The following is a 22,768-nucleotide window of genomic DNA, read 5'->3' as shown; positions in this document are numbered from 1 at the left end:
GCTTTATGTTGATTAGTCTAATAGTTGACAACTAATTGATTAATTTTAGCTGCTCTACATAAGTGATGATTGAGAGAATTTTACTTTTGTGTTAGCCTATACATTCTTTTTTGAGAAAGCACTCCATTTTACACCTTTTTAAATACCACATTTCATTATCACAGGGGCTTCATGCGGATCAGCCGTCTCCAACCTGAGTCTGGTCCCAGGGACCAGCAACTCAAGGATTTACCAGTTTTCATGAAACTTGAAACTAGCCCATTGTGAATTAGAGTGAGAGAAGAAACTTGTCAGAGTGAGATTTCTAGTCATTGGCAGCAGAGACGTGGATTCCTTCCATGTAGAATTCCTAGCACCATGGGCCTGAATCTTGTGAAAAATCTATTTTTACTTTTTATTAAAGATACTATTAAGTCCCAAACACCCCAGGTAACGGCCTTTTCTCCCTGTTGAAGTCAGGTGGAAGGTAGCGGATACCCCTCTCCTACCCCCATGGTTTGTGTCCACTACACACTACTGTGTGTGTGTGTGTGTGTGTGTGTGTGTGTGTTTGCAGTAATGAAGAGACATGTCTGCCATTCTGGCTCATTAATGTGTTTTAAACAAAGGTTGAGCTCTGTGGCGCAGAGGAAGAAGATCCAGGCTTTGAATACACACACAATACTCATACGTAGAACAGATGGTGGCTCAATCCCAGAATCCGGTCTAAGATTTACAGAGTTTGGTTCCCTTTCTCACGACATTCGTAAGGGCTTAGGGTTGTCCCAATATCGAATTTCAAAGGGTTTGAGGGTTTGAGTACACACTTACCCTTTCCGTGAGTCTGCATCAATGCAGACTTCACCACAGTTCAAAGTGTGACGTTTACCATGGAGACCATAAGGAAATCCAGAAATTACAAAGGTGAACAACACCACGACCATGGAATAGAACAGACCTGTTATCCAGCTGGTAAAACAAGAATTTGAAATTTTTTGGGAATCAGCCAGCCGTCTCTGGTTGGCCGTGTGGAAAGCAACAAACTTAAAATGAACATACCCAAACCGGCAAGTGTCAGCAACATCTTTTGTTATTAAACGTTGTCAAGGTAATGTGATCCCATGAAGTACTGTCCCAATCCCATTTATACCTTTCTGAGCCCATGTGGCCTCACACATTAACTTACCTAGCACCTGAGATCAATTAAGTTTGGAAAAATGTCAATGTCAAAAACACTCTGAGTGCACAGGCCTGAAATACACACACATGCTCAGGACCTATACATGCACTAATGGAGAGATGTCAGAGTGAGTGGGCTGCCAGCTGAACCAGCGCTCTGAGCGGTTGGGGGGCAACAGTGCTTTGCTCAAGAGCACCTGGCAGTGCCCAGGAAGTGAAGTGGCATCTCTCCAGCCACCAATCCGCACTCCGTACATTTGGTCCATATCGGGACTTGAACCTGTGACCCTCCTGTTCCCAACCCAACGTCCTATGGACTGAGCTACTGCCATCCAATATATAATATAATATTGCCAGAATTTTTGTTATACCATTAACCACCCATGCAATGCAAACGCTTCATAAAACTTTCAAAAACTGCTAGCTCATACTATGAGTTACATGATTATGAATATAAAACTTGTATTGATTGTTTACACTCAGTCTTGGTGATCCTTTCCAAAAACCTGTTGTAAAAACAATTCAGTGACTTCACTGATACTGTGAACAGCGATAATAGAGTCCTTCTGTAAGCCGAGCATTTAAGCATGCTGCAACAGTAGCTGTGGTACATCAGGAAATGAACATTCTCTGGTGTGTGTTTATCACTCATATCTGTTTAGAAACATGCTTTGTCAGTTTCTATGTTGCTTGATCTCCACCTGTACTGCTGCAATAACTCCTGTTTGACTCCTGGTTGTGTGAATAAAATAAAGCAATGTGAACAGTGTTTGTGTTACTTTTGGATCTGCCTTTTTTCTTCTTTCTTTACAAACCAACTGTTAGTCACAAAGTACTTTACAAGTAAAGGCATACAACAACATACAAGAAAGAAATCAAAGAAGACGACACATTTAATTAAAACACAATAGAAGCAAGAGGCCCAATATATCGTATGATGTGGAATGGGGGGGCTTTTCTGGTGCAACCACTAGAACCTCTGTTCTATGGGCACTGGGCTACAATAAATCTGCTCACAAATCCATAATAGCGTCAGGCCAGACTCACATAGTACACGGCATGCGCTGCGTACTCCGCTAGGTTGCGTCCTATTCCCAAAATATATTTGTTGTGCTTGCTCAGGGCAAATTAGGCAAGGCTTTCAACATGTACGTCATTCATGCGCCAACATTGGAATGCACGTTACGTCTGCGTGTAGTTTTTACGTCAGACTTGTAGTACATGCGACATGGTGTAGGATTCACAACGATTTCAGTAGTGATTTGGCGGCAAAGATGTTCCTGTTTTTGAACCAAAAGAAACAACTTGCCCTGGTTGTGACGATATACAGAGGAATGCAGCAGCAAGGGTGGAGGTGCACGAGACCCTCAGCTGGGGGAATTCCGGCTGGCGAAGGAGCTCCGCTTACACTGTTCACTGATTCCAGGGGCAATGTGGCCCAACAGGGAGCAATTTAACAGTCTGCTGATGAGGCCTACGAGTTCCCGCATGGGTTATGATTGGTTTTCATTTCTAAATAAAATGTTGCATTTCAACACTATGTGTCATTGCATGTTTATATAAGTATAAGGTCTGCAGTAGGGTAGAATAAATGTAAGCGGACGGTTCTTATGTAGCGCTACTACTCAAAGCGCTTTAACATAGGACAGAAACCACACACACTGTGGCCGAGGATTCCGTACATGCCACCTGCTTATCAGATAAACACACAACTCGGGGTCTTGCCCAAGGACACTTTGACATGGGGGTGCATGGCCACGGATCGAACCACCAACCTTCCGATTGGCAGTGAAATTAATTCCTCCAAAACTGGAGAGTGCACACTTGGAAATGGATAGTTATTCTGTGTAAAGGCCATATGCCTACCAATAAAACTACCTACATGTGAACTTCAATGAAAACAAACATGATTTTTGTCGATCAGTCCCAACATATTTTACATCATATAAACATACAAACACATCCTACAAATACCTGTATGGAGCTGTATAATCAACTTGGTATTTGGTCTTCGCAGCTCACAACAGTACAGTTCTTCTCAGTTGCTTTGCTGCATTTCTCAGATCAGAGATGACAATAATGTGTAACTTTGTCACATACAGTTGAGGCCAAAATTATTAGCCCCCTTTTATAAAATTATTTAAAAAAATGATTTCTCTACAGAAATGACCATTGAGTGTTTATAGTGTATGTGTTTTCAACATAAAAACCAAATGTCCACTAAGTTTGATTAAGATATTTTATTGATGCACTGAGTTGAAACAAGAAAAGGGCAAAAATGAGACATCCTAAATTATATATATAAATAGTGTACCCTTTTTGAGCCACAACTGACAACAACCTCTTGGAGTTTTTAACTAGGTTGGCACAGGTCTCCTGAAGGATTTTTGGCCCATTCTTCTATTGCAAATTGTGTGGTTTCCGAGCATGGACATTCACATTGAGCACCCGCCACAGACTCTCAACAGGATTGAGGTCTGGGCTGTTTTCGGGCCACTCCAGGACCTTGGTTTTGGTATCCTTCAGAAACTTTTGGACCAATGTCAATGTATGCTTTGGGTCAATGTCTTGTTGCAAAACCCAGCGGCAAACTAAGGATAGACTACAAGCGCATTTTTGCATTTTATCCCTCAAAATTTCAACATCATTTTCTTTTTTTGATGCCATGCACCTGAACAGGGTTCCATGTGGTTGAGGCTGCAAAACAGCCTCACAGCATGATGTTCCCACCAACTGTGTTCTTTGGGTTGAAGGCTTCTTCCTTTCTTCAACAAACATAAGCAACATCCATATGCCCAACTAGTTCCAGTTTAGTCTCATCAGACCAAAGCACAGACTTCCAGAACTCATCTTTACCTTTTAAATGTTCATGAGTAAACCTCAGTCTGGCTGTGATGTGCTGCTCTTTGAGTAAAGGGGTTCTTCTGGGACGATGGCCATGAAGCCCGCTACGATAAAGACCCCTCACAACTATGTTCCTTGAAACATCCACTCCAGAAGATGCCGTGTCACCAACAATCATATTGGCAGATGTCCGGGGCGTCTTGCTGACATCTCTGATTATTGTCCCGTCCAGAGTTCTTGAAATCTGGCGCTCACGACCACGCCAAGGTGTGTTTCTTACAGAATTTGTTTCCCATTACTTGGCAATGAGGCACCATTCAGCGGTTCTAGACACTTTGAAATGTTTGGGAATGGCACTATAGCCTTCCCCCTTGTCATGAGCTTCCACTATCTTCTTTCTGAGCTCAGGACAGATTTTCTTTGTCTTTGGCATGGTTAGTAAAAGTAGTCTTTTCAGTAGCCTCTCAATAATGTGTTCAGGAGCCCTGTTCCTTGGAGTCCTTTTGTGCTGATTGAACGCTTTTTTTGTGGTTTGAAGCCAATTGACTGCGCAGGTGTTGTTTGAAAGCTGATTGGTTAATTAAGTGTGTTTTGAAAGCAAAAAATTCACATGGGGGCTAATATTTTCAACCACCCCATTTTTCATTATATTTTATATTCCAAAATGTACCACAAGGTACTAAATAGCATTGGTGAATGTTTGAATATATCAAGTTTTATCAATGCTGCAAACATGTATTATAATTTTAGGAAAACGTTCCATAATGCCATTATTCCAGGGGGATAATAATTTTGGCCTCAACGGTAGGCAATAGTGCTCCCTTTTATGTACATTGTTCATTACACTATACTTAGAGTGAACTGTTAAATATGGACAATGCAACACAATACAGTTTCACTATCTTGGTATAAACATTGGCGTAAGGACTTGTCAGTTTGATTGGGTCTTTGGACACATAAAAGATTTCTTGCAAGATACACACTTTTGCAGGTCATTCACAATGCGGTGCAGTTTACACCAATTGTTTTAAGAAGTTCACTCACTGTTGCAATGCAAATTATTATTAGAAGGCAAATTATGATTTTACAAATGCAAAGAAAAAAGGTAACATAGTTAGGATTGTATTTCAGTGGAGACATGTACATGTTGATTTCACATAGCTAAAACAAACCTGAAAGATTTAAATTAAGAGGCTACAACAAGCTGCTCATCTGACATGCCTATTATGGTGGAATTATGCACCACAGCCTAGTTTTGCATCCGAGGTCTCTGTACAACCTCAGACTTGTGTTGTACTGCTGTGGGAGATTGCTGACGGACAAAATCAACCTCTTGTCCATGTTCCGTCTGTGAATCCACGTGTCTTCTGTTTAATTTTTTTTTGTTTTTCTCTTGTGCTGCTGAAGACTTTTTCTGGTTTATTGGCATTTCTTGAAAGCGCCCATATTATGCTCATTATTTAAGATCATAATTGTATTTTGACGTTGTACCAGAATAGGTCTACATGGTTTAATTTTCAAGAAACACCATCATTTTGTTGTACTGCACATTGCTGCAGATCTGTTTTCACCTGTGCGTTTATGTCTTTGTTTTTGCTACAGAGTGAGACATCTCACTTCTATACTCTCTTTGTTGGGAGTTACCCATGCTCTGTAGCTGCGTAAGATCCCATCAGCTAAATAACTCTTTCTCCAACTTTGGTCAGTCCAAGGCAGGATTAGCTGGGAGACTTCTTCTAGACGAGGGGTACTTGTGGAGTACCTGCAGAACAGCGACATGGAAGTAGTTCTTTTGGAGATTATGGTCAACTACTGTGTGTTGTAGCAGTGTTTTGCTATTGCATAGCTTGTGCTACGGTTAGCCACCTCGTCTCAGTCAGTGACGTAGAAAGCCGCGCAGATTTTGAACAGCTCACTCTGAGACTGAAGGCAGAGGACATTCAGAAACTGTATCTCACTGAAAACAGCATGATTAGTTTTTTTTTCTCCAAGTTGTTATGCATGTGAAAGCACCAGAGACACAAAATAATGTTTTTTTTCATAATATGGGCACTTAAACAAATCACAATAGTCTTAGGAGGTGCTAAGCACGGGAGAAAAGCAGCAGTGCAGCTGCAAAATAGGCTTGGAAGGGACTTGTTTTGGTGGAACATGTGTACGTTCAAAAGTTGTTTTAGTTCTCAGATTGGACAGATGGTTTTCTTTTTTCCTACTTTGTCCTATCTCGTTACCCCTCATGGGGCCCTGGCACTATGGTGGGAAAAAACTGTCTTAATCGGAGATTCCTTGTAAATAAATCAATTCAGGAACATACATTTAGAGGTTTATTTATTTCAGCAACGTTAACAAGCATGGAGTAACCACTGAGTTTGATAAAGCTCTACAGAGTGCTGTTGTGCTTCAGACAAACATCACACACTTCTACCATCACCATGGTGGCACATTATTATACTGCACTGGAAGCATCTAACAGTGGAGATAATGCCCTAACGTACAAACATCAACTAATCATTGCGATATCAATTGTGATATGACAGTGTCCTGTCAGTTAATGTTACCTCACATGACGCTCTCGATGATGTAGGATGAGAAAGTGCTTTGTATTTGAGGAGATACTCAGATTTTCCTCAGCAAGAGGCAATTTTATAGTTGATGGTGCTATCCTCATTAGCATCTCTGGGTCTTATATAATCATCTCGCCCAGAAAAACACAGTTACAGATCGTAAAGAGAACTAAATACCATCAATTAGATTGGCACCCTGCTAGAATTAGAATGGAATATCTAGTCATGAGGCTAAAAAAAAGGAAAATCTGATGCAAACTACTTACATGATTGACACTGACGATGCTCTATGACATCACTGTCCTTCACTATGTACAACTCATTTACAGTTTCGCCTTGTCTATATAATACAACTACAGTTGTAGCATAGGATAAAAGTGCTCATTACGACGAAATATCAGGACCACCCTTAAGCAACAATCTCAGAATATTTGGAGAAAAAGGTCATGTTGAAAAGAGAGTAAAAACATTTTCATAAGTGTCCTTTCTCTTGAAAATGGTTACAAATAACACCTAACATTATAGGGTAGATTACATTACATTTGTTCACATTTTCTGACGGTCCATATACAGTACATATGTAACAGCTATTTTTCCTTGCAAAAGATTTGAGTTTTCTGTCACTGTTTACTAGGACAGACAATTGTGTTATATTATTTCAGTTCGTACTTTAAATTGTGATGTCATCATTCTGTAATCCCCAGACTGCTTTACAGAAGAGGATTAGTTCTGAGATAATTTAAGATTTTTTCTCCTGTGGCCCAGTCTTCCTCTGCACTGACCTGATGTTGTCACATCTGGTCTTAGATTCAGTGTTTAGTACTATGACACGGCACTAACTGATTCCATCATCAGTCTCTCAGAGAGCAAAGGTAATGTGACTCAAGTAGTTCACAGTTTCTTAAACCAAGTCTGCAGGGTTTTCAATTCTAACATACTACAGCAGCTGATGAAGCAGACAGGAGAAGAGGAAATCCAAAGCTGTTGTCTTTCAGAAACAGAGTTCCATGCTGCACATATATAGTGTGTGGAGATCCTAGGCTGTGGATAACTATGAGTCTTCTATAGAGAAAGCTTGGTGTGTCTTGGGAAATCGCTGGGCATTGTAGTCCGGATTGTCTCTCACTCGCTCTTTGATGTCACTCTTTACCTGGCAGGAGACAGAGTCACAGACACAGATGTGTAACAGGTTGCACATAGAACGACTTACATTTTTATGATTCACATTTTTTATTTTTTATTTTTTTTTATTTAAAGTGACTATATGTTAACTTTTTTAATGTTTCTGCTGTGCCATGTTTCAAACAATGATCTTACATGACCTGTAAAAGAAAACGAATAGGCCTTTTCACAACTGTAGTTTGTTTGCTTTGGTCCGAATCAGTTGCTGAGTTTGTAAACTTGGAGTGATTTGCCTTTGGTCGGTTTGGTTTGGTTTGGTTTCAAACCTAGAAAAATCCAAGCGAACCAAAATGCACCGTTACAAATCACACAAGAACATCAACTCCTGTTATTGGTCGGAAGATTCTGTGGGCAGGAGCAAGAAAGTAACTACAGTAACAAGGCCCTGTGTTCTGGACTAGTGCATACGTTTTGCATCTCCATGGTCAAACCAGCTCATTTCATTAAACTGGTCAGACATTGTTTGAGACGTTACTATGTCTGCTCTGGTCACCGAGACTTCGCTCCGCTGTCTCCAACTTTAGCGCCAGCTGGTTTGACCACGGAGATACGAGTGGCGGCCGATGAGCTTGACCGCAGTGCATTTGTGTGATAGAAACACTGCAAGCTGCTACAGTTTGCTGCTCTGTCTCATCGCCGATTGCCAAACACACCTGACTACAAGAGACATTAGCTCAGACTGCTAACACACCTGACTACAGGAGACATTAGCTCAGACTGCTAAGCTACCTGACTACAGGAGACATTACCTCAGACTGCTGAGTTTGTATAGTTAGTGCGGTTTGAGTACAGATTGTGTTCTCACCACAAACAAACCACTCTAGAGTTTGATTGAAGGCGTACCGAGACCACCTCTTCAAGCAGGTGGTGCACACCGGAGTGCGATTGCCGCGTTCTCGCATACCAAAACGAACCGCACCAGAAGGGCAAACAAACTCTAGTCTAGATTCAACCGAACTGAACCTGTGTTAGTGTATCCAGCCAGCAGAGAAGGTAAAAGGAAGCAGGAGATTTCTTTACATAGGCCTAATTGTATTTTAATATTATTTGAATTTATATGAATATGATTGAAGAAATTTACCAAGAACTAAAAGATGAAAGGGAAAGTGAAGGACAAGGGGCGATAATGTGAGTCACACTCAGTCGGGCTTTTAACAGATGGAGACATTTACCGGATTGGAAAGGATTCAAAACCAATTATAAACAGCGTTATCGCAAACCAATTTCAACGCCGTCAAGTTTTTTTATTGCAAGATTAACGTTATTTTTGGCCTAGAAAACGTTGTCGTTTTTTTCACATGCTCCTGCAACAACTAGTAACATTAGAAAAAACTATTACTATCTAGCTAGACTGAAAACAAAACAACGGGCATGCCACACACACCTGCATATGAGCCAGCCAAAGAGTAGTAACGTTACGTTTTGAGTGGATGGCGAGCGCGAGACGCCGATAAGATTCTGAATGGAAAGTTTACTTTTTAAAAGTTGCCAAATGTTCCATAGACAAGACCAAAGAACACTACAGTAGTCTATATGCCAATGTTGTTTTCAATAAAACATTTGCACGAAGCCCCCAGATCCAGTTTTCCATGTTGATAAAACCATTAAATAAGAAAAATAATGGGACAAAAGAAATCAAGGGACATTTACAATGGATAAAAATGTGTGATAACTTGCAAGTAAACTACGGCATTAATGGGATTAATCACAGTTAAATATTTTAATCTTTTGACAGCACTAGTTTAAACATTAAATATCTTGTCTTATTAGTGTATTAAATTGAACATAGGTTGAAAAGTCATTGTTTTCACTTTCAAACAATGTCCCAACGTCATTGGAATTGTGGTTTGAAAAATTTAAATGATTATAGTGTGATTTTTACAAGGATCAGTACAAAACTAAGGGTTTTCTCAAAAAAAAAGGTGCCCTGCCACACGACACCGTGTTTACTTGCATTTTTTTTTAAATATGTCAGGTCCATAAATGTTTTGTGAAAAGGAACTGCTCTTTCAGGATTAGCCACTGAAAAGAAATAAGCGGATAGATCAGGCCAATTACATAAGCTGGTCAGTCTGATGTCATATTACCTGAGCTTATTACTATTCATGAGCTCGCCCAGTTGCGCTGGGTAAAGGATGTTGATAGCCAATTAGAGTCAAGTAGCTAAGCTCGTTGAATATTAATGAGAACCATGCTAGAATGGCTTGAAACAAGGCATTTTTTCCACAAAAAAATGTTAGAGTCCATGGAAGAGCTTCAGACATTCCCACAAAGTAATGAAATACGAGTGGCAGGGAACCTTTACATCTGTAGGATACGGTTTGTAGGCCAGGATGCCTCTACAGCACCACAATATAACATATTTCGCCTTTCACAAATAATGTGCCCACTGAGTTTGAAGCTACATGACAATGAACAATGACAATAATTTAAGATGACTAACATCCTCCTAGCCTGAATGAGTTTAGTAACAGTGCATTACCTGTTTGGTGTATGCTTCCTGCAGCCTCTCCAGCTCTCCCTGCAGGCAGTTTTGGGTGGTGACAGGCAGGGCTCCTGCAGCACGGGCAGCTCGACTTACTGCATCGGACAGGGACAGGTGTGGTCCTTCACACTGGGTTGTCTAAGGACAGAACCATTACTGTGACTCTCCTGAAAACAAACATTCTAACAGGAGCCTATTTTCCCATTCATTGGTGTCTAATGGCATACTCACACTTGGCCCAGTTAAACCGTGCCTGAACACATTTGACCCTATTGTCTGTTTCGTTGATTAGTATGACCGCTCCTTACGATGCTAGGGCATGGAGTGTGGTGTTTTTGGTGACGGAGATTTCAGGGCTGTTTCATGTTAAACAAGCCACCGTGTTAAAGGTGTTAAACCAAACCAAACCAAACCAAGGGGAAATCACTCCAAGTTTACAAACTCATCACCTGATTTAGGACCACAGCAAACAAACTATAAGAAACTATAAGTGTTAAAACGCCCTAAGACACAAAACTTTTGGAAAACAGGTTGAAAAAATACAAACTTATCTGCGTGTCCAGGACAAAGATCTTGTCAGGATGTGTTACAGCGACAACTCTGTTCTATTGTTATTGTCAAAAAGTCAGAGCTGAACAGAGCTCAAACCTGACAACAAGGACAAAAACAAGGTTGGCAGTTTCTCACAGTCTAGTGCTCAGTGAGACACTGATGACGTGCATGGCTCACCTTCCTCCTCTTGGCGGGCATCCCGTGCAGGTAGCCGTCAGACAGCGGCGGCTGGCTTCTGATCTTCCTCTGAGACAGCATGTCGTGTCTGATGATGGGAACCCATTCCTGACCAAGACATTTTTCCACAGTCATAATCCAACAAACTGATGACCACATTGCTCAAATATGCAAGTGATTTACACTGTAGGCACAACAAGGCATGTTTATTTCCATGGCACTTTGTAACTTCAAAGCAATAGACCTGAACAATGAGCAACCACTTTTTAAATAGCTCTGGCTCCGGATGTGATTTGCCCCTGAGATTTCTGTGTTAGCGGTACAATGGAGCTATTCAAGAGTTCGCGGACACTGAAAATATTTCTATGGTAACAGTAAGCTCCACCAATCAGAGATGTTGCGGTTACGCTTGTGATTGTGGGTAGTCTAGTAGTTCTCCATAACGTCCCAAAACATGGTTGATTTTGTACGGAAAGTTTAACAACTCTGAGCTTGTGGTCAGTCTATCTCGGATGGTTTAGACTTTATGGCTGATAATCAAAATCCTTATTAAATAATGGCATTTTTAATTCCAGAACCACACTGTTGAGCTCTATTCATCCTGCTTTATGTAAGACATAAAAAAAACTTTAATACAAGATTTACAGGGGAAGGGCCTTAGAATGGCCCTTTCTTTCACTAATTCTAATCAGTTTAGGAGCCAGTTTTCTTGTTGTTTTTCATGTTGTGATTGACTGCCCAAATAACATCCAAAATCAAACAAGACAATGACTGAGAGTTTAACACTGTAAATATAATTCTGTATGTGTCATTGTGTTGTATTTCTACTCCTCTGGCTCCCCGTACAGTACCCTGCCACTTGCCTATGACAGCAATTGGCTCTGATGATGCCTGTTAGCTGGCAGCATCATTTCCAGGCTTCCAATTCTGGAAGTGTTGCGACAACTTTAAGAAGCTGAAAGGTGAGTTGCCCATGCCACATTTGCATAAAGTTGAAGTCCAGACGACATTATGCAAATCAAAGGCGGCCAGCTCCACTCGCCGCTTCCCAAACTCACGAGAAACTGACTGTTGTTGATTTAAAATGAAGACAGATTCAACAACTGCAGATTATTTCTCACACAAAAAGTTTTCAGAAAGTCATTTCACAATTTTGTAAGATAAGCAAACATTTCCAAATGAGCTGCCATGTTGGTTGGTTTTGAAATCCGGAAGTAAATCAAGGGCGTCATGCTCAACTCGCCGCCTCTCAAAAACTCATGAAAATCTTTTAAACTGAACGCTGGCAATCTAAAATGAAGACAGATTCAGCAGCTGCATATCCTATTTCTTGCATAAAATGTTTTAAGAAACACATTTTGTGAACTATTTTGATATAATAAAGTTAACAAGTTGCAATTTTGTTTGTTCTTTTTAAATCCAGGAGCACCAGCCCATGACTGAAGCGTTCGTCCAATCAACAGTAGCCATCGTGGTTGTAGGATGGTTGTAAGTGTAAAAAGACTCATAACTGCTAGTGGAGAGAACATCATGCGTCCAATGCTGGTAAATGGGGCGATCTCTGCCTTAAAAAACGCGACTGTGGACACATACCAACAGTCTGTTTAATCATAGGTAGGGTCAGGTCAAATCAGCAGGTTAGTTCCAGTTCCGAGCTTTGTGACGGTTTGCAAACGTTACCTTGTGCAGGAATAGAGAAGCAAGGGAAAGCTTGACAGCTGTGTTATTTAAGTATAATAAACAGGTGTGAAAAGCGCATTCCTTACAGGTGGAACAGCTGCTGCCCATGGCTCAAGCTCGGGGCTTGCAACAGGATGCCGCGCCCATCCCGTCGGGGCCCCGGCAGGACACTGAGAATCCCCTGATGAGGCAGTGTTCCCTCGGGGAGACATTCCCCTCTCTCCGCTCTCTCTTGACGGAGCAGTGGCGTCCTCTGCTCTGGTACCTGGAGCCAGAGACAAACCTTCCTCCGCCTGAAAGAGGGGTGGAGCAGTCACATCAATTCCTATTACGCTGATTTACATTTGTATCAGGTGCATCGGCAGCTATAGAATATGTTGACTCAAACTGTACAGTATGTGGTCAGGGTTGGTGAATCTAACAGAGAGAAAGTTTAAAAGTGTCTTCTGGTCTAGGTCAAGGCAAACATCCGAACAGGTTTTTGTTTGTGTTTATAGCTCATATTGTTAAATTTTTTATCAGCACTTGAAATGATTGGGTTGGGTACCTTTTGCATCTGAACCAATCTCAGTACCACTACCTGAACTTCGGTTTGAAGTTTTGGAGAAGGTACAGGACTTTTACAAAGACACAGAACAACAATTAAGTGGGTAAGCTTACTGACTTTAACAGAAAAACAGATGCAGTGGAGACCCAACTTCAAAAAGTGGATTAAAAATGTGGAGTGGGTGATAAATCAACAAGAAAAAAAACTACTCAACCAAAGAAGGAGATATAGGTGGGAGTATACACACACACACACACACACACACACACACACACACACACACACACACACACACACACACACACACACACACACACACAAGAATCAGGTCTTTTTGATTGGTAGATGAATATACTTCAACCGAGACTACCCCCTGAGATATTTCTGGATAAATTTTCTTTTTTTAATCCACCCAGAGACTTTGTGCAGTGTGTCCAGTCACAGCAGGTGTTACTCACTAATGACTCCATGTATTACCTGTGTATGGATGATGTAGTGTTGGATTTGGTCCTCAGTAACTGGGTTGTGCTCCAATATAACATGGAGCCTCATAGACATCACACTGGTAAGCCAGTTGACCAGACTGGGATTTACTTCTGCAGACATTCTCCTCTACACAAACACACACACAGCAACACACAGTTAAGACCCAGCACTTCACTTGGATCCCATGAGTGAAGCACCATGCTATTATTATTATTAAATTATGTCTACTAACAATGCGGTGGTTGATGACTGCAGTTAGAGATCTCTGTTCTCCTCCGAGGCAGTACAAGTTCAGAGCCAGACACTCAAATAGGCCCCGAGTGCACAGCAACAGCAGACGCGGGCCAAAGGTGTGATCTGCATCAAGACAAACCCAAGACAGAGAACAACTCACACAGGTATCTTGTTAAGAGCTGCAGAAGAGGCTGTTCAGAGAACAAGCTATCTGCAGAGGTAGCTCTGCAACCAACAACAATGTACGCAGTAATCAAACTGCTTTTACAGCACCTCGGGTAATCAATCAATTAATTTGCCACATGAAAGCATAGGAAATACAACTCCAGTGAACTGTAATCCTTTCACTTCCTTTAATTTCTTGTTTAAAACTAATGATTTTAGGGGGAGGGGGCTGCAGGAAGTGAAACAGCGAGAGCATCCAGTCAATTTACCAAAAGACATCACCCAACATCGTATACAGTATGTCTTCTCTAAAACACCACGGATGACAAAAGATTCATCTTGGAGGTGAAAAAACAAAATCAGACACCACAGAACATTTTGTAAGGACAACTCCAGAAAAGAGAGGGCATCAAGTTTAGTTACAAGAGTGCTTGGAGTGGAAGGTATATACTAGCTTAATAAACAAGTTATTGTTCTTTCCAGTAGCCGACTTGTAGAGACTATAAATCTGTGAGTCGGGCAGTCAAGACACTCCACTTTTGAGATGCTACCGGTGTGGTATGGTGTGTGGTGGAGACCAAACAAAGCCACGGCAAAGCCGTAACGTAGCACAGAAGGGCCTGTTGGAAAATTTGGTTAAGGCTGTGTTAGCGTTAACTATGCCAGTTGTCAAATGGTCAGGCAAAAACACAGATGTCCACATTCATTTTGAATTGGGGGTAGTACGTTTAGGCGGCAGCAGAGGGGCCGCAGGGGGGAGTAGGAAAAAACCACAAGGGCCTTTTGGAGACAAGCAACCAGACGTCACCCGCTGCGGTGGACAATCATGAAACAGCTCATCATACTTTGAAGCGTTGTGAGAGTCCCGTACAGGGAACATCACTGCGTCCATCACTGCAACAAGAGAGTTTAAAGAGAAATCGCCTTGAAGTGCGGTCCATAATGTTGAGATTTATAAACAATCTTACAGAATAATTCTGAAGTAGAACAGCAAGCAGTTATGACGGGTTCAAAGCCTTCGAACGATTCCCTCCCAAAGACTTGTGGCGTCTGCAAAAGTCAAACCCAGAGCAGCTGGGCAAACGTCAGGAAAGATCACTAAGTTTGAGCTGCAAGGTCTGTGGTAAATTGAAATTGTCCTCTGTACATTCATTTAAAACATCCATTCTATAAAATCATATTCACACTACACTGAGGTGTTAAAGAACACAAATGGGCCTATTACACTCCCACCGGCGCTGAACCTGGCAGCAAATTGCCGGATCAGCTTTTGTAGTGTGAATGGGCTCTAACTCTGGTGTTTGGAGGTCAGACACTCTGACTAAACTTACCATTGTGGTGCAGAATATGTGAGGCAATCTGAGTGAGCTGCTGTCTCAGAAAGGATAGGTTGGTCTGAATGATATCCACTCCCTCTTGTACTGTCACTGTGGCCTAGACACAAATCACACACAACTCACTTGTTATCCATCACTACACAGTACATTAAATGGAACTGCAGTGGTCCGTAGGACGTTTGTGTGTTAGAGGTTGTCCTTACAAAGCTCTCCTCGATGTACTCCTCCAGTCCATCGATTAGCTCCTCAGCTGCTGTCTGCAGAGAGGACAATGTTTCAAAGTCTTTACCATGAAAAATCCAATGAACAAATCAACAAATCTATACAGTACACAACACTGTCACTATCAGAACTGAGAAACCTATGTGGACAGTTAACAAACAGGTGTCACATCAGGGTGCCATGAAACAGGATGAAATACCGGACCTAAAAACTTGACAATAACCAAACTGTTTGCCAAAAAGTATTTGTTCTTGTTTATATTCTTTTTCTTGGGGGAAGTAACCAGAATGAGACTGTTATTTACATGGGACTATGGGTAATGCACAGTTGTGTTCAGAATAATAGCAGTGTATTTAAAAAAGTGAATAATGCTTTACTCTGAATCACTGCACTAATATGTAGTTACATAACCATTATAACTGCTTCACATCTATGTTATAAGGAGACAACCAACTTCTAGCCCCTGTGAACATGTCTTCCAGCCCAGGACAATTGAACTACATTTCACAATTCCTCTGCACTACTGCATTTACCTCAGAAACATCATTTCTGATGTCACTCCACTAGTGTTCAATCAAGGTCCGGGGATTGGGCTGGCCACTCCATAACATCAATCTTGTTCATCATTTTTTAAATGTATCACTGTCTAAGTACTTTGCTTGCTCTCTAACCTCCCTAAGTCAAGGTAAGTGGGAGGATTTGAGCCAAATGGCATGCAGCCGTGTAATTCTGTGTCAAATCAGACTAAATCCAGGATAACGACTGCACCCTCTTAGATTTTGCTGAAAGTTTATGCTAACCTTAATGTCGGTCTTTTCACACTTTCTTTTTCAAATCTAGGGCATGCTGTACAAACTTGTAGTGGTTCAGTCATATTGACAAAATATGAAGACATAAGATTTGAACAGAAATATTTTACAGGCCTTGGTTTTGGGACACATTCTAAAAATATACAAGGTTTGATCAAAATCCTTATACAGTAACAACAACCTGTAATTCCATTTTAACCCAGAAGACTCTTCGGGGCAGGATTAACAATATGTGCCCTGGGCAACAAGACCCCCCCTGCCCCAAAGCAACAATTACAAAGTTGCTATCATCAAAAGCATATAGCCTATACTTTCATAATAATAAATCAGGCTTCTGCATGGCTCAGTGGAGATGGTAGAGGATGGATACCCGACCCGAGCCCGACGGGACCCGACGGTACCCGACGGGCCGGGCCGGGTTCGAACAGATGTTTAGAAAGGATGCTCGGGTTCGGGTCGGGCTCGGTCACATCAGCGCGATAAGGCATTGAACATTTTTTTGTTACCGCATCTCTTATTAGGGCGGCTTATCAATACAGGTTAAGCAAGGTATTTATTTTACTCAGATTTACTGACATAATCCCCCACATATGATGTTAATAAAAGCGGGCTTTTCACACAAACAAAAATACATGTGTCATTAGTATGAGAAACAAATGCGATTTTAACTGTGTCGGGCTCGGGTCTGGCTCGGACAGAAATACCTTAACGCCTGTCGGGCTCAGGTCGGGTTCGGTTACTGCTCTGTCGGACGCGGGCCGGGCTCGGACAGAAAAATCCGGCCCGATCCGCACTCTAAGATGGATGTATTTACAATAGCCTCCGCATTTATAAAGTGCATTCAAGAGACAGAAAAGATGCACAAATGTTTAACATAACTGTTTACAATTAATCTTTCACAGAACTGGGTGGCTACAGAATAATTCTTAAATGTTTTAACATGTAGCCAATCAAATTCCTTTTGACTGCAACAGTGACATAAGAAAGCTAGTGAAGCTTTAACCTCTCTGACAGCACGGTTCCTCAACCGGTACCTGTTTTTCCACAACGTGTTTTCATTCATGAATTGCAAGCATTAAATCGTCACCAACACAGTCATGCAGCACATCATTAGAAAGCTTAAAGTCTTGTGATTCCATCAAGCCCCCGCACAAAGCATAAGGTGACTTACAGCGGTTATAATCACGTTATGAAGTTAAGAAACACTGCACCGATTCGGTCTAAATCAAGCGTGCATCCCTACCTTTGTCCTCGTGTCTTTATCCATAGCGGTGAAAAATAGTCATAAACGTTGATTTCCTACATCGCAAAAACTCCAAGGAATTAGAATATCCAAGCCTTGTAATCCATAATTAGCTGGTCCCCTCACAATCTTGTAGTTTCTGGCCAAGTTTCGACATTCAGAAATCTAGTGCATAATTTCTCGGTTTTTATCGTTTGTAACCTTTCCCCTGTGCGGGCTAGAAATCCAGTCGACATACCATTAGAATCTGTGGCTTCTGCAGATTCCAATGAACCTTGTTCCCAGCCAATAGCATCAGCCTATCAAGAGATACCCTCAAGCTAAGCCAATGATATTGCACAGTCCCCATTGGACCCACGTGGGAAAGATTGACAGTAGATCTGACCACTTATAAAAAGAGGTCATAAAACTGGCATCCCTGTGTAGCCAATAAGAAGACGAGTTGAATGGTACCAGACATGGCCAGAAAAACCTCACCCTGTGATGCGGCCAGCTGTCTCAAAGCAAAAATAAGGCCTTCTTATGGCATTTCAACATTTCATAAAATGATGATTACTTATTTCTGAAAATCTATGTATGTACTTCTTTCAGACATATCTGTGAGTGATGTGGATGTGTTTTTGTATTTCCGAAGTTTTGTATTTAGCACTTTTTTTGGCTTTTTTAGAAATAAGAAATAAGACAAACGCACAGACATATCTGTAGAAATACATTCATATAAAATACATTTTATAAGTCATTTTTTTCTGGATTTTTTCTGTTCTAAGTTGAGACATGTGGCTAGGGTACTATTTTAGTATATAGCACCTGTAAAATGCTTACAGTAGTGCTTTTTTATTAATTTTTCAAATGATTTATTTGGACAGAAATAGAAATTCTGTGTTCTAACCTCTTTAGCTCTGTGTCAGTAAGGCCTAGTGTCACAGTGCCACTAGAAACAACAAGTTGAGAGTGTTTACTTCCCAATGAACTCAGGGTCATCCCAGAGGGCCAAAGCATGTGGAAACCGCAGCACTTTTTTAAGGGCAAAAATGTAGGCGAGAAAATCATATATTTTCAAGTGTCTCTAATTAACTTAAAACAAGAGATTATTTCTAATATGCAAAATGTGAAATTATTACCAGCCATGAAGCAGGATATTGGTATGTATGGAGTAAAATAAACCATTGGCTACACTGGTGCATGCAGTTAAAAGTTGAGATCATGTTTATTGTATCACAAGAAACTATATCAACATTTTATGTTGACGCACTACAACATATTGTTATAATATCACTTATTTCTGCTCCTTCTGTGCCCTTTCTCCTTCTTTGACGTGGTCTGGTCTCTCCAGTTTACTGCCTTCTCCTCTATTTCCCTCCTCCTGTGCACAACTCAGAATGTGAATACAAATGATTGGTCTCATCACACACTGTGTAGTGTGTTGTAATGTAACGCCACCGAAACCTTGACCTTCTTGACGTTAGGAATTCAAACATACCAGTTTGTAATATTTTATATTATGCTGTTCTTATCTTTACTAAAATAAAACTAGTTAACTAGAGTGTTCTTACAAATCACAAGGGAGCGATTTAACTTTTGGCTTATGTGATAGACGCGTTGTTGTTGATGCTGACTCGCCTTAAGCATACGTTACAGATTTAAACTTTAAATTAAAAGTGTTCTTAAACTTCACATGGGCAAACTGACTTCACTTAAAGAGGCTCTGGGGGGCGGCTCAGTCGTTCCAGTCTTTGCAACAGACTTGCTGTGGCAGTTTGTGGTAAAGTTGGTTTTATATTGGACCTTGGCTATTGGACACATTCAACAAATCTATTATGGAGTTTGACCTTCCAATATAAAATCAAATTTACCACGGTCTGTGACGACTCGTCTTTGCTTGCTCCGCAGAAAGCTACAAACACTGTTTTTGACGTAATTTATCATAATATTTTGATTGAATGGGTTGCAAAAGTCTGCATAGTTAGGAAAGTGAGGACTGTGTTTATAATGTGATCTCACATAATATTTGATGGAGCCCAGGGCCCCTTAGATGCTAGCAGTTAGGGAAAACAAAATTATGCCAACACGTACAATTGGCTACTTTAGTTACTTTACTTTAAAAGTCATCTTACCCTTCATCTGACTCAAAAGCGCAGACTCGTCCATTGTAAAAAGCTGCATGTCTTTTTTTTGCTGACTTTACAAAAGGCAACTCATTGCGTTTGACCCCTTTTAATCCATAACTTATATATGTCATCTTCCAGCCAACGTTCATTGAAACGACAGCCTCTTGGCATGGTGCAATAGTGGTTTCATGGGGGCGGACCCGGCGGAGTCCCACTTGTCTGGCACATTGCAGTCACACCAAGCGAGCAGGTTTCATTTTAGGCTCTCCAACAATTTATTTCCCCATGTAATAAACTAACTATTCAGTCAGATAGGTATTTGTTTTGAAAGAAATACAGTTACAATTTAAATTCTTTTCAAGCAGTTTTAAATTCAAGCGTTTTCAAGGATATCAAGCACCTGTACGAACCCTGACATATGTTGTCGCCTGCCAATTGGAAGGTTGGTGGTTTGATCCCTGACCCTGTAGTCCCATGTTGAAGTGTCCTTGGGCAAGACACTGAACCCTGAGTTGCGTGTAAATGTGTGGGAGTGTGTATCTGATGAGCAGGTGGCACCTTGTACGGCAGCTCTTTGAGTAGTCATTAAGACTAGAAAAGCGCTATACTAAAACAGTCCATTTACATCAGCAATATAGAGGAATAGATTACGGTTACTGACGAGGTGGAATGATGGGTTCCCCGATGTCTCAGCATAAGCAGCACCACTAATGGAAAACTATTGTTTTGGGGAATATTTTTGCAATAGGTGGTCCGTGAGTTTGAGTTTTATTGGGTAAATGGTCCTTGGTTGGAAAAATTTGGAGAAACACTATATATAGTATCATGAACAATCAAGAGACTCTCTCTACAGTACTTACAGCTATGTTTGCATCAGTGGGCTCTCTGCCCTGCAGGTAGTGTTCAGTGAAGAAATCCGTGAGCTGGGGCTGAATGTGGCTCAGAGGCTGGGCGTTCCCATGAAGCAGCAGCACCATGTCCACCATAGAGAAACTCTGACACAGCAGGGACAGCAGCTCGCCAAAGAATCCTGCCGGGATGAGAGCCAGTTTATCAGTATATCAACAACTATCATGGGAAACCGTCAATTTTTAACTTCATTATTATTAATTCTTAGAATGCGTTAGGATCCTAGGTTTTCAATGTTTTGGACTGATTACAGCACACTGAGTTAGAAGTAAAAAAAGTGGTGTTGACTAAAAGTTGTAGTCACATTCATTCTCCTGTTTTGTGACTTCGATGCACTTTCATACACGTGTTCTGTATGATATTAATAATAAAGGGTATAATAAAGGGGTAGGAGTACAACTGTTTTACTTCTTCCTACTCCTTTTTGTACATGTAATTTTTTAGTTATGGAGTTTTATTTTGGTGTTCTACTGCTTTTTTATTACTAGCTTTTTCTGATATTTATTTTATTTACATGTTAAAAATAAAAACATGTACTATAAGAAAACGTATGCACAACAATATCTTATGATATCCTACAAAATTACGTGATGAAATTACGTGACGAAATTACGTGACGGGTTAGATGACATTTAAGTTTAGCCAAGAAAAGGCTACTGGGAAACGGATCCCAGTCACCTTGAAGTGATGGTCCTCTCGGGGGCTGTTGCAGTTGAGTTTAGCTGACAAAAGGTGGCTGTCATACACAGTTAGGTTAAGGCACCAAAAGACTTGTTATTTTAGAAAAAATGGGGTTTGGGTTAAATTCCGGCCCTCCTAAGTTGTAGTCCTGAGACATGAACACCCGATTCCTGGGGGAAAGTCTTGTGATATCCCCTTAACTTTTTTAGGACACAAACTCTGCTCCCCTACCTTGAAAGCCCTGTCTTTTAGGAGCCAAACATCCACCCAGACCTCCTCCCTACTAGACCAGAGCACTTTTATAAAACGGCTGTCAATGTTCTGCTGACAGTAACAAATACGTGGAATACATACATTCAGTACAGTGCTTTCCTTTTCTTAGCTGTATGAATGCTTCATGAGAACATCCTGACTCACCCACAGCATCCCCGGAGCCAGGAGTGAACAGGCTGCTACTCTGGGACAGTCTCTGGACGAACTGGGCGATGCTCTCTCCACTGCCCTGCTGTGCCTCCAGAGAGCTCATCATGGTGGACAGCACTCCCTGCACAATGCCGGTGAACAGCTCCGGGCTCAGAGAGTGTCCACCTGCATCGCTGCCGGCCTGGGGTGAGGCAGTAGCAGTGGACTGAGGGGGAATTGGGACACCAGGACCACTGGCAGGGGCCTGGGCGAAACCAAGAAAAAACAAAACACATTTAAATCCACAAACTCAACAATGTAAAGGCTCTGTTCAGCTGCACACAAACTTGAACACATCAAGACTATTTGTTTAAGCACCGGTGAAAAGTCTGACATTCCCTGGAAGAAGCCGGGCACCCCTGGCAATGTCACAGTGATGGAGGGAGCTGGTCCAGATCCTTCTGGTCCTCCCAGCAGAGAGCCCAGGAGCTGGGCCAGATTACCCTCAGGACTGCCCTCTGCTGGCTGGCCTACGGAGGTGCTATGGGTGGAAGGAGGGGGAGGAGATACGGTGGAGGAATCAGACGAGGAGGAGATAGAGGAGGACTGAGAGTTGGTCGAAGCGAGCACTGGAGGAGTTAAAAAAAAAAAAAAAAAAAACGCACAAAAAGCACAACTTAAGTATAGCATGACATAGATAGATAGGTTAGTTACATAGATAGCTAGATCAATTGATCGAGAGATATTGATCCCAACAAAATGGGAAATTATAGTGTTACAGCAGCAAAATATCAGTCACACAGCTCAGAATATAAATATAAATGAAAGAGTCTGCTCATCCCCTTCTTGTAAACAGCAGTGCTATTGATTTTCCAGTTCAGCCTGCAGTCGATATTGACACCCAGGTATCTACACTCACCGGCCACTTTATTAGGTACACCTGTCCAACTGCTCGTTAACACTTAATTTCTAAGCAGCCAATC

The 22,768-nt window shown here is 41.4% G+C and overlaps 1 protein-coding gene and 1 long non-coding RNA gene across 5 annotated transcripts in view; both read right to left on the bottom strand.

The window, feature by feature from the left end:
• Positions 1-3,102: 3,102 nt before the first annotated feature.
• On the bottom strand, positions 3,103-4,924 carry LOC117957348. The gene is made up of 2 exons (XR_004659483.1): positions 4,806-4,924; positions 3,103-3,245 (listed from the first exon to the last, which is right to left on the bottom strand). It is a non-coding gene; the product is annotated as an uncharacterized LOC117957348 (long non-coding RNA).
• A 1,392-nt stretch (positions 4,925-6,316) lies between these two features.
• The window catches only part of bag6l (BCL2 associated athanogene 6, like), a 32,606-nt gene continuing 16,154 nt past the window's right edge, over positions 6,317-22,768 (bottom strand). For 2 of the 4 annotated variants that reach the window (XM_034893015.1, XM_034893017.1), the window contains 11 exons: positions 22,164-22,419; positions 21,801-22,050; positions 20,654-20,826; positions 15,615-15,668; positions 15,406-15,508; positions 13,908-14,032; positions 13,667-13,801; positions 12,729-12,935; positions 10,963-11,070; positions 10,231-10,371; positions 6,317-7,716 (listed from right to left, as the gene is read on the bottom strand). In XM_034893015.1, coding sequence (XP_034748906.1) covers positions 7,618-7,716; positions 10,231-10,371; positions 10,963-11,070; positions 12,729-12,935; positions 13,667-13,801; positions 13,908-14,032; positions 15,406-15,508; positions 15,615-15,668; positions 20,654-20,826; positions 21,801-22,050; positions 22,164-22,419 — 1,651 coding nt within the window. In that variant the 3' untranslated portion in view covers positions 6,317-7,617. The remainder of the gene's footprint in view (positions 7,717-10,230; positions 10,372-10,962; positions 11,071-12,728; positions 12,936-13,666; positions 13,802-13,907; positions 14,033-15,405; positions 15,509-15,614; positions 15,669-20,653; positions 20,827-21,800; positions 22,051-22,163; positions 22,420-22,768) is intronic. The other 2 variants (XM_034893016.1, XM_034893018.1) reach the window with 1 other exon arrangement.

The sequence above is a fragment of the Etheostoma cragini genome, chromosome 14 (genome assembly GCF_013103735.1).
Source record: "Etheostoma cragini isolate CJK2018 chromosome 14, CSU_Ecrag_1.0, whole genome shotgun sequence".
Lineage (NCBI taxonomy): Eukaryota > Metazoa > Chordata > Actinopteri > Perciformes > Percidae > Etheostoma > Etheostoma cragini.
The sequence above is the reverse complement of the archived record's forward strand: the minus strand, read 5'-3'. Positions and strand labels throughout refer to the sequence as shown.